The 10,906-nt window shown below is 63.0% G+C and overlaps 1 protein-coding gene across 1 annotated transcript; it reads left to right on the top strand.

Moving 5' to 3' along the window:
* Positions 1 to 3,192: 3,192 nt before the first annotated feature.
* Positions 3,193 to 10,541, top strand: LOC119193731 (tropomyosin-1, isoforms 33/34-like; the record flags this gene model as incomplete). Its single annotated transcript, XM_037447356.1, has 3 exons — positions 3,193 to 4,822; positions 9,577 to 9,913; positions 10,373 to 10,541. Coding segments are annotated over exons 1-3 (2,136 nt in total), but the record flags the coding sequence as incomplete, so codon positions are not given.
* Between the last annotated feature and the right edge of the window lie 365 nt (positions 10,542 to 10,906).

Genomic DNA, 10,906 nt, shown 5'->3' with positions numbered 1-10,906 from the left:
CCTCCACCGATGGCGCCACCGGAAGTGGCGTCATCGTCGTTTTCGGCAAGGGATATTCCAGAGGTTTCGCCCGCGGAAATGCGGGCGGCAGTGTTTCGGCTGCGGGGCAAAACACCGCCCCGGGTCTCGACGGCATCCCCGGGAAAGCCTGGGTGTTAGCCCTCGAGTACCTGGGGCCGCGGCTCCGCAGCCTATTCTCCGCCTGTATGGTGCAGGGCGTCTTCCCGGCGCGTTGGAAAACCGGGAAGCTCGTCCTGCTGAAGAAGGAGGGGAGACCCGCAGAGTCGCCGTCGGCCTACCGGCCCATCGTGCTGCTCGACGAGGTCGCCAAACTTTTTGAGCGCATTTTACACGCGCGCCTCGTCGAGCACCTCGAGAGGGTCGGTCCCAACTTGGCCGACAATCAGTTTGGATTTAGGAGTGGACGCTCAACTGTCCACGCGATTCTGCGGGTCAAGTCGCAGGCGGAGGAAGCAGTGGCCAGGGGGAAAAATTGTATCGCCGTGTCTCTTGACATTTCGAACGCTTTTAATTCGCTCCCCTGGCCCTGCATAAACGAAGCACTGCGGTACCATGTGGTGCCGCCCTATCTCAGGCGTCTGGTGCACGCGTACCTTTCTGACAGGTACGTGGTGTATCCGGGCGCCGACGGGTGGCACCGAAGAGCGATGTCGTGCGGTGTCCCACAGGGGTCGGTTCTAGGCCCTCTCTTGTGGAACATCGGGTACGACTGGGTGCTCCGTGGTGCCAATCTCTGGGGCGTCGGCGTGACGTGCTATGCGGATGACACGTTGGTCACGGCGACGTCCAAGACCTTCCAGGACGCCGCGATCCTGGCGGCGGTGGGCACCGGTCACGTAGTGAGCCGAATCAGGCGTTTAGGTTTGAAGGTGGCCCTCGAGAAGACCGAGGCCATTTGTTTTCACGGGCCTCGGCGAGGGCCACCGGCCGGTGCCCACATCGAGGTTGAGGGGGTGCGGATTCCCATCGGCAAAACCATGAAGTATTTAGGTCTGATTTTGGACAGCCGGTGGGAATTCCGCGCCCATTTCGAAAAGTTGCGGACGAAATTGTCCAGGGCAGCGGGCGCTCTTTCTAGCCTGCTGCCCAACCTGGAAGGTCCTGGTATCCCTTGCCGAAGGTTGTACCACGGGGTCGTGCGGTCCATGGCGTTGTACGGCAGCCCGGTCTGGGCTGACGCCCTGGGGGGGCGTTCTGTCGCCCTCCTGCGGGGCCCGCAGCGGGTCGTAGCGCAGCGGGCCATACGGGCGTACCGCACGGTCTCGTACGAGGCGGCTTGTCTTTTGGCCGGATTCCTGCCCTGGGATCTGGACGCCAAAGCCCTCTCCGATACCTTTCATTGGAGGGAGGAGGCGTTCAGGAACGGGCAGCGTCCGGCCCTGAAGGAGGTGGAGGCCAAAAGGGCCTCCCTTACGGCGAGCCGCCGTGGAGGAGTGGCGTCTCAGGCTGGAGGCCCCGTCAGCGGGGCTTCGGGCCGTAGCGGCAGTGCGTCCTGTCTTTGCACAGTGGCTGGACAGGCGCCACGGCGCGGCGACATTTCGCCTGACGCAGGTGCTCACCGGGCATGGGTGCTTCGGGGAGTACCTGTGTCAGATAGTAGGCACGGAGGTTAGCGCCGTGTGTCACCATTGTGACAACTGCCCGCGGGATACGGCCCAACATACGTTGGAGTCTTGCCCAGCCTGGGACGATGAGCGCAGCGCTCTCGTGTCAGTCGTCGGAGGAGACCTCTCGCTGCCGGCCGTGGTCGCTTCCATGGTCGGCAGCCCGGAGGCCTGGCGTGCGGTGGCCCACTTCTGCGAGGTGGTCCTCTCGCAGAAGGAGAGTGCCGAGAGGGATCGAGAGAGGGAGGATCCCTCCCGCCGTCAGAGGAGACGTAGGAGGCGCCGGGTGGACGACTGACCGGCGTCTCCCGCCCTGTGGAATGGGGGCGTTTGGAGAATTCCACCACGGTATCCCCCTGCCTGTCGTAAAAGGCGACTAATAGGGGCCACGAAGGGGGTCGTCGGCGGGCAGCAGGGGGCTGCCCGTCCTAGTGCGCGCGCACTTTTCAGTGCGTGCAGTGCGTTCATCGCACACTCTCGGTTGACCCCCGGGATGGACGGCAGTGTGTTGTTGGCCTCACGCTGCCGTAGACGCCGAGGGCGTCCTTCGGTGCGCGGGGGCTTTTGAGCCCCCCCCCCATAGGAGACGGGCCGCAAGGCGGCACCGCGCAGGGGCGGTTGCGGTCGCAGACTAGACATTTCAACGTCAGAGGAAGCCCGCAGCCGTCCCTAATGCGCCGAAGAGGGCCACCGCGGAGTTTTAGTTGGTATGCCGTGCGTTGCACATAGGTTAGGGACTCGGCCCGGCGGTCGCCCGAAGGTCTACATCAATTCCGGGCGGCGCAACGTCGGGTCGTAAGGCACGGTGACCCCAACATAACCGCTCAGTCGCCCCCCGCGAAGGCTGGGCGGTAGTAATAAGGTACTTTCTCCGCGAAACCAAAAAAAAAAAAAAAAAAAGGTTGGGGTGGGGTGCTAGGTCAGGAAACCTCCTCGTGGTGCACCCTGGGCAACGGCGCGTCGATCAGACCGATCAGGCTGATCTGCGCGCCGGCGAATATCCTGACAACGAGTTGTTGACGGTCGTCGCCTCTTGCGGCGGCCGCCGTCTAGTTACGCCGTCGGACAGTGTCGTCGTCGACTAGTCTCTCCGTCACTTGTGGCGTTGGCGAGTAGGCCCGCTGACGATATTTTCCGCCGTCGACTAGGACAACGTCGTGGGGCCCATCTCGGGCAGCTCCCGGTTCCGTCCCGGGGGTGTCGGCGGGCTCGGTGTGCGCTCACCCCGCCCCGAGCAGGCAGTGGGGGGGATTTTCCCTTTCATTGCCACCGTCATAGATCGTAACCCGGTATGGAGGTCTGTGGATATGTCTCGCGCTCCTGCCGGACCGAGGGTCTTGGCTTAACCGCCCGGACCGCGAGGAAGAAAACCTCTATAAAAAATCACCCCGAATCTCAAGCGGCGGCGCACCGCGAGGGGATGCATGGCCGATGGGTAGTTCGGTCTCGAGTGCGACCCCCGCCAGAGTACCGGCCGACACTCTGCGCGGGTTACGCTAGGCTTACCCAGGTACAGGGGGCACTGCCTGGGTGGACCACCCTTTCCCCCATACTCGTGGGAACAATCATGGAATCCTTATCACAAAACTTAAAAAACCCAATCATTCTTTTGACGAAGTTGCCTTCTCCGGCTCCGGAATCCGGGGTTGGGGAGGCGGAGTTCGGGGGGCGAAAGCCCGCTGATGTAGACGTAGAGAAGGAGAACACGGGCGCGAAGCCCATGGAGGTGGCCACTGAATTTGTACGGCCTCTGAGCCTTGACTCAGACTCAAGTGGAAGCGGCTCCACTGTACGCAGCAGGAAACTTTGGAGGAGGAACTCGCGCTCAAGGCACAGTTTGTCGCAACTCACCAGCGACACTGACGAACCAGCGCCAAAGTCGCAAGCGACAGACAGCAGAGGGAGAGGACGCCCGCCCTCAGTCGGCAAATATGTCGGCTTGAGGAAAGCACAGCTCGAGCGGGATAAGCTCCAACGCGAGGAGGCGAAGAAGAAGGCCGACAAGGAGCTGGAGGAGCGGCTCCATTTTGTTAAGTCGCCGGTGCATCCTAGGGTGTCAGACACCGAGGAAGAGGACCGACCCGTGCTGAGGGAAGACCTAAGACAGTGTGTCCAGGTGGTACGCACAACAGTGAGGAAGTCAGGCAACCTCAAAGGTACCTCCCAGAAGGCACTAAACTGGGTCACGAACAAAATCGCCAAGTATGTTGACCAGCCTGAGTCCGCCGCAATCGCTCGCCTCGAGAGTGAGGCCAAGAAGTGGCAGGAGAATTGTGCCCGGCTCGAGGCACACATGAAAAACATCCAGGAGGAAAACACAGCTCTGAAACGACGCCTTGAAGAGCTGGAAGCGGCCGCCAAAGGGCCGACAACAGAGGAAATGCTGGCGATGGTCGAAGCGAGGGTCCAAGCCCGGATGGAATCGATCCTCATGGGCCCGGCGCAACGGCCCTCGCTGGCACACGAGAGGAAGGCCATTCCAGGAGATGTTCAACTCCCAGTCGAGCGATGGCTATGTTGGCGGAACCCACGCCAAACCGAGGAAGGAGAAAAAGGCAAAGGGAGGGGAAAAAAGACAGCCCAGCCCGCTCCGGCTCCCGCTCCTGCTCCCACTATCCCCGCTCCCATCGCTGGACCTTCCAGTGCCCCGCCGCAAGCCATAGCGGGCCCTTCTACTGCGGCGGTTTCGACACCCGCGATGGCGCCAGCAAGAAGACGCGAGAAGAGCGCGGCGGCTGTAAAGAAGTCGGCACCAGGCTCCAAGCCGAAGAAGAGTGGGAGAAAAGATCCGGCAGGTCAACCTGCGCCGGAGCCCCGTCCACTGCCGCCGGCCCCTGCCACAATGGAGACGCCATGGGTGGAGGTGGCCAGAAGGAAGAAGAAGGGAAAATCGACAGCGACAGCGCCAACAACAACAAGCGTGCAGCCGCCAAAACCTTCGCGCCGGAAGGAACCCAAACTGCGGCCGCCACGATCTGCGGCCGTGGTAATTTCGTTGACACCGGCAGCCGTGGCAAAGGGTCTGACGTACAAGGGCGTCCTCACGGACGCACAGAATCGCGTGGACCTCACCGGATTGGATATATCGAGGTTAAAGCCGAAGTTCACGGCCACGGGCGCCCCGATGTACGAGGTGCCCGGGGCCAATTCGGAGGAGAGGGCCAACTCCTTTGCCGAGAGGCTGAGGGAGTGCTTCGGTGGGTCGGAGGATATTAAGATCTCCCGGCCCACGAAGACTGCAGAGCTGCGGCTGACGGAGTTAGACTACACGGCCACTCCGGAGTCGGTCGCAGCGGCCCTCTCCAGAGCCGGTGAGTGTCCCGCGGACGCAATCAAGGTGGGGCAAATTCGCCCCTGATCGCTCCGGCGTTGGGACCGCCTGGGTTCGTTTGCCCATAAAGGCGGCCCAAAAGGTGAAGGGGGCGGGCCGAATTTTGATCGGTTGGACCGCGGCTCGAGTGACCGTCCTCGAGTCGCGGCCCCTGCGGTGCTTCCGGTGCCTGGAGAGCGGGCACGTTAGGGAGCGCTGCGACTGCGCGGTGGACCGCAGCGAATTGTGCTATCGCTGCGGTCAGGCGGGCCACAAAGCCCGCGAGTGCAAGGCCCCGGCGAACTGCGCAGTCTGCGCTGCCGCCGGCAGGCCCGCCAGGCACCGGCTCGGGGGGAAGGCTTGTTCTGCCCCCTCCCGACGCAACCGGCGCCGCCCCCAAGGAAGGAATGCCGCCGCGGCTGAGGTTCTGTCCCAGCCGCAGGCGGCGAGCCCACCGCAACCAGTGGTAGAGGCCGAGATGGACGTGGAGGAGATCGCCCATCAGTAATGGACCTAGTTTTCCTCCAGGCGAACATCAACCACTGCGCCCGCGCCCAGGACCTGTTGTCCCAAAGCCTGGCGCAGTGGTCGGTGCAAGTGGCCGTGGTCGCCGAACCGTATTTTGTCCCTCCCGCGATAACTGGGTAGGGGACATCGACGGGTCGGTGGCCATCATCACCAGGGTGCCGCTGGCTCCCCGCCCTTCGCAGAAAGTCGAGAAGGGCCAGGGATGCGTCGCGGCTCTGTTGGGGGACTTGTGGATTGTAGGAGTTTATTTCTCCCCCAACAGACCTCTGGCCGAGTTCGAATCTTTTCTCGTTCGGCTGGGGGCCCTGGTTGAGCAGGGCCAACCTCACCCGGCGATCGTCGCCGGCGACTTCAACGCGAAGTCCGCGGTCTGGGGTTCGCCGGCGACCGACGCTCGCGGTGAGGTCCTGGAGGAATGGGCGATTTCCGTCGGCCTGGTCGTCCTGAACAGGGGGTCGGTGGACACGTGCGTGCGGCACAACGGCGGGTCTATTGTGGATTTGTCGTTTGGGAAGCCCCGCCGTCGCACGTCGTGTCCAGGGCTGGAGAGTCCTCGTGGGCGTGGAGACGCTGTCGGACCACCGTTATATAAGGTTCGATGTCTCCGCGCCCCCGAGTATCCGGCCCAATAGTATTGGTGGACCGAGTGCCCCTCGACAGGACGGCCCGCGGTGGGCGTTAAGGCGCCTCGACAAGGAGGCCCTAGAGTTGGCCGCTCTGGCAGTCTCGTGGCTCCCCGAGCCGGAGGGTCCGGTTCGGGTAGAGCAGGAGGCGGAGTGGTTCGGGGTGGCAATGTCGGATGTCTGCGACGCCGCCATGCCCCGGGCGCTCCGTCGTCCTCCGCGGCGGGAGGTGTACTGGTGGTCGGCGGAGTTAGCGCAGTTGCGCGCGTCATGCGTGGCTGCGCGCCGTCGATGCGCCAGACATCGCCGCCGCCGAATCCGAGGAAGAGACCACGAAGACCAGGAGCGGCAGCTCTACGGCCTCTACAAAGAGGCGAAGAGAGCGCTGCGGGTGGCCATTCACAGGGCCAAGGTCGCGGCACGTAGGGAGTTTTTGGAGACTCTCGACGCGGACCCGTGGGGCGCCCATACAAGCTAGTTATGAACAAGCTTCGTACGGCGGCGCCTCCACTGTCGGAGAGTCTCAGGCCAGATTTATTGGCCAACGTTGTCGCGGCCTTGTTCCCGGCCACCGAGGAGACCACTCCTCCACCGATGGCGCCACCGGAAGTGGCGTCATCGTCGTCGGAACTTTCGGCAAGGGATATTCCAGAGGTTTCGCCCGCGGAAATGCGGGCGGCAGTGTTTCGACTGCGGGGCAAAAACACCGCCCCGGGTCTCGACGGCATCCCCGGGAAAGCCTGGGTGTTAGCCCTCGAGTACCTGGGGCCGCGGCTCCGCAGTCTATTCTCCGCCTGTATGGTGCAGGGCGTCTTCCCGGCGCGTTGGAAAGTCGGGAAGCTCGTCCTGCTTAAGAAAGAGGGGGAGACCCGCAGAGTCGCCGTCGGCCTACCGGCCCATCGTGCTGCTCGACGAGGTCGCCAAACTTTTTGAGCGTATTATACACGCGCGCCTCGTCGAGCATCTCGAGAGGGTCGGTCCAAATTTGGCCGACAAACAGTTTGGCTTTAGGAGTGGACGCTCAACTGTCCACGCGATTCTGCGGGTCAAGTCGCAGGCGGAGGCAGCAGTGGCCAGGGGGAAGGTCGTCATCGCGGTTTCTCTCGACATCTCAAATGCATTCAACTCGCTCCCCTGGCCATGCATCAACGAAGCACTGCGGTACCACGTGGTGCCGCCCTATCTCAGGCGTCTGGTGCACGCGTACCTTTCTGACAGGTACGTGGTGTATCCGGGCGCCGACGGTGGCACCGAAGAGCGATGTCGTGCGGTGTTCCACAGGGGTCGGTTCTAGGCCCCCTCTTGTGGAACATCGGGTACGACTGGGTGCTCCGTGGTGCCAATCTCTGGGGCGTCGACGTGACGTGTTATGCGGATGACACGTTGGTCACGGCGACGTCTAAGACCTTCCAGGGCGCCGCGATCCTGGCGGCGGTGGGCACCGGTCATGTAGTGAGCCGCATTCGGCGTTTAGGTTTAAAGGTGGCCCTCGAGAAGACCGAGGCCATCTGCTTTCACGGGCCTCGGAGGGGGCCACCGGCCGGTGCCCACATCGTAGTGGAGGGGGTGCGGATTCCCATCGGCAATACCATGAAGTATTTAGGTTTGATTTTGGATAGCCGGTGGGAGTTCAGCGCCCATTTTAAAAGCTTAAGGACAAAGTTGACCAGGGCGGCGGGCGCTCTTTCCAGCCTGCTGCCCAACCTGGAAGGTCCAAATATCCCTTGTCGAAGGTTATACCACGGGGTCGTGCGATCCATAGCACTATACGGCAGCCCGGTCTGGGCTGACGCCCTAGGGGAGCGTTCTGCCGCTCTCCTGCGGGGCCCGCAGCGGGTCATTGCGCAGCGGGCCATACGGGCGTATCGCACGGTCTCGTTCGAGGCGGCTAGTCTTTTGGCCGGATTCCTGCCCTGGGATCTGGACGCCAAGGCTCTCTCCGATACATTCCATTGGAGGGAGGAGGCGTTCAGGAACGGGCAGCGTCCGGCCCTGAAGGAGGTGGAGGCCAAGAGGGCCTCCCTACGGCGAAAACCGCCGTGGAGGAGTGGCGTCTCAGGCTGGAGGCCCCGACAGCGGGGCTTCGGGCCGTCGCGGCAGTGCGTCCTGTCTTTGCACAGTGGCTGGACAGGCGCCACGGCGCGGCAACTTTTAGATTGACACAGGTGCTCACCGGGCATGGGTGCTTCGGGGAGTACCTGTGTCAGATAGTAGGCACGGAGGTTAGCGCCGTGTGTCACCATTGTGACAACTGCCCGCGGGATACGGCCCAACATACGTTGGAGTCTTGCCCAGCCTGGGACGATGAGCGCAGCGCTCTCGTGTCAGTCGTCGGAGGAGACCTCTCGCTGCCGGCCGTGGTCGCTTCCATGGTCGGCAGCCCGGAGGCCTGGCGTGCGGTGGCCCACTTCTGCGAGGTGGTCTCTCGCAGAAGGAGAGTGCCGAGAGGGATCGTGAGAGGAGATCCCTCCCGCCGTCAGAGGAGACGTAGGAGGCGCCGGGTGGACGACTGACCGGCGTCTCCCGCCCTGTGGAATGGGGGCGTTTGGAGAATTCCACCACGGTATCCCCTGCCTGTCGTAAAAGGCGACTAATAGGGGCCACGAAGGGGGTCGTCGGCGGGCAGCAGGGGGCTGCCCGTCCTAGTGCGCGCGCACTTTTCAGTGCGCGCAGTGCGTTCATCGCACACTCTCGGTTGACCCCCGGGATGGACGGCGGCAGTGTGTTGTTGGCCTCACGCTGCCGTAGACGCCGAGGGCGTCCTTCGGTGCGCGGGGCTTTTGAGCCCCCCATAGGAGACGGGCCGCAAGGCGGCACCGCGCAGGGGCGGTTGCGGTCGCAGACTAGACATTTCAACGTCAGAGGAAGCCCGCAGCCGTCCCTAATGCGCCGAAGAGGGCCACCGCGGAGTTTTAGTTGGTATGCCGTGCGTTGTACATAGGTTAGGGACTCGGCCCGGCGGTCGCCCGAAGGTCTACATCAATTCCGGGCGGCGCAACGTCGGGTCGTAAGGCACGGTGACCCCAACATAACCGCTCAGTCGCCCCCCACGAAGGCTGGGCGGTAGTAATAAGGTACTTTCTCCGCGAAACCAAAAAAAAAAAAAGGTTAGGTTAGGTTAGGTTAGGTTAGGTTAGGTTAGGTTAGGTTGGCGGAGTGGTTCGGGGTGGCAATGTCGGACATTTGCGACGCCGCCATGCCCCGGGCCCTCCGTCGCCCGCCGCGGCGGCAGGTGTACTGGTGGTCGGCGGAGTTAGCGCAGTTGCGTGCGTTTTGCGTTGCTGCGCGCCGCCGGTACGCCAGGCATCGTCGCCGCAGGCGAAGAAGCAGAGACCACGAGGACCAGGAGCGGCGGCTCTATGGCCTCTATAAAGAGGCAAGAAGAGCGCTGCGGGTGGCCGTTCATAGGGCCAAGGTCGCGGCTCGAAGAGTTCCTGGGGACTCTCGACGGGGACCCGTGGGGCGCCCTTATCGCTTGGTGATGAACAAGCTTCGCCCAGCGGCGCCCCCACTGTCGGAGAGTCTCCGGCCAGACCTTCTGGCCAGTGTAGTCGCGGCCTTGTTCCCGGCCACCGTGGAGACCACTTTCCTCCACCGATGGCGCCACCGGAAGTGGCGCCATCGTCGGTAATGAGTTCGGCAAGGGATATCCCGGAGGTGTCGCCCGCGGAATTGCGGGCGGCGGTGCTTCGACTGCGGAGCAAAAACACGGCCCCAGGGCTCGACGGCATCCCCGGTAGAGCGTGGGTGCTAGCCCTCGAGCACCTGGGTCCGAGGCTCCGCAGATTGTTCTCCGCCTGTTTGGAGCAGGGGCGTCTTCCCGGCGCGTTGGAAAACCGGGAAGCTCGTCCTGCTGAAGAAGAAGGAGACGGCCCGCAGAGTCGCCGTCGGCCTACCGGCCCATCGTGTTGCTCGACGAGGTCGCCAAACTCTTCGAGCGCATCGTCCATGCTCGCCTCGTCGAGCATCTCGAGAAGGTCGGTCCAGATCTGGCCGACAACCAATACGGTTTTCGGAGGGACGTTCTACCGTCCACGCGATTCTGCGGGTAAAAGTCACAGGCGGAGGAAGCAGTGGCCAGAGGCAGCGTAGTTATAGCGATATCGTTGGATATCTCCAACGCATTTAACTCGCTGCCCTGGCCCTGCATCCACGAAGCACTGCGGTATCACGTGGTGCCGCCCTATCTTCGGCGTCTGGTGCACGCGTATCTGTCTGACAGGGACGTGGTGTATCCGGGCGTCGACGGGTGGCACCGAAGAGCGATGTCGTGCGGTGTTCCACAGGGCTCGGTTTTGGGCCCCTCTCCTGTGGAACATCGGGTACGACTGGGTGCTCCGTGGTACCAACCACCGGGGTGTCGACGTGACCTGCTACGCTGACGACACGCTGGTCACGGCGGCATCAGGGACCTTCCAGGATGCCGCAATCCTGGCGGCGGTGGGCACCGGCCATGTAGTCGATCGTATTCGGCGCTTGGGGCTGAAGGTGGCCCTCGAGAAAACCGAGGCCATTTGCTTTCATGGGCCTCGGAGAGGCCCACCGGCCGGTGCCCATCGTTGTGGGGGTGCGGATTCCCATCGGCAAGAGTATGTGAAGTACTTGGGTTTGGTTTTAGATAGCCGATGGGAGTTTCGCACCCATTTCGGCGTGTTGCGGACAAAATTGTCCCGGGCAGCGGGCGCTCTCTTTCAAACCTGCTGCCCAACTTGGAAGGTCCTGGTATCCCTTGCCGAAGGTTGTACCACGGGGTCGTGCGGTCCATGGCACTGTACGGCAGCCCTGTTTGGGCTGACGCCCTGGGAGGAGCGTTCTGTCGC

This window comes from Manduca sexta, unplaced genomic scaffold (genome assembly GCF_014839805.1).
Source record: "Manduca sexta isolate Smith_Timp_Sample1 unplaced genomic scaffold, JHU_Msex_v1.0 HiC_scaffold_965, whole genome shotgun sequence".
In the NCBI taxonomy this organism is placed as follows: Eukaryota; Metazoa; Arthropoda; class Insecta; order Lepidoptera; family Sphingidae; genus Manduca; species Manduca sexta.
Note: the sequence above shows the minus strand (reverse complement) of the source record. Positions and strands in the feature narration are given on the sequence as shown.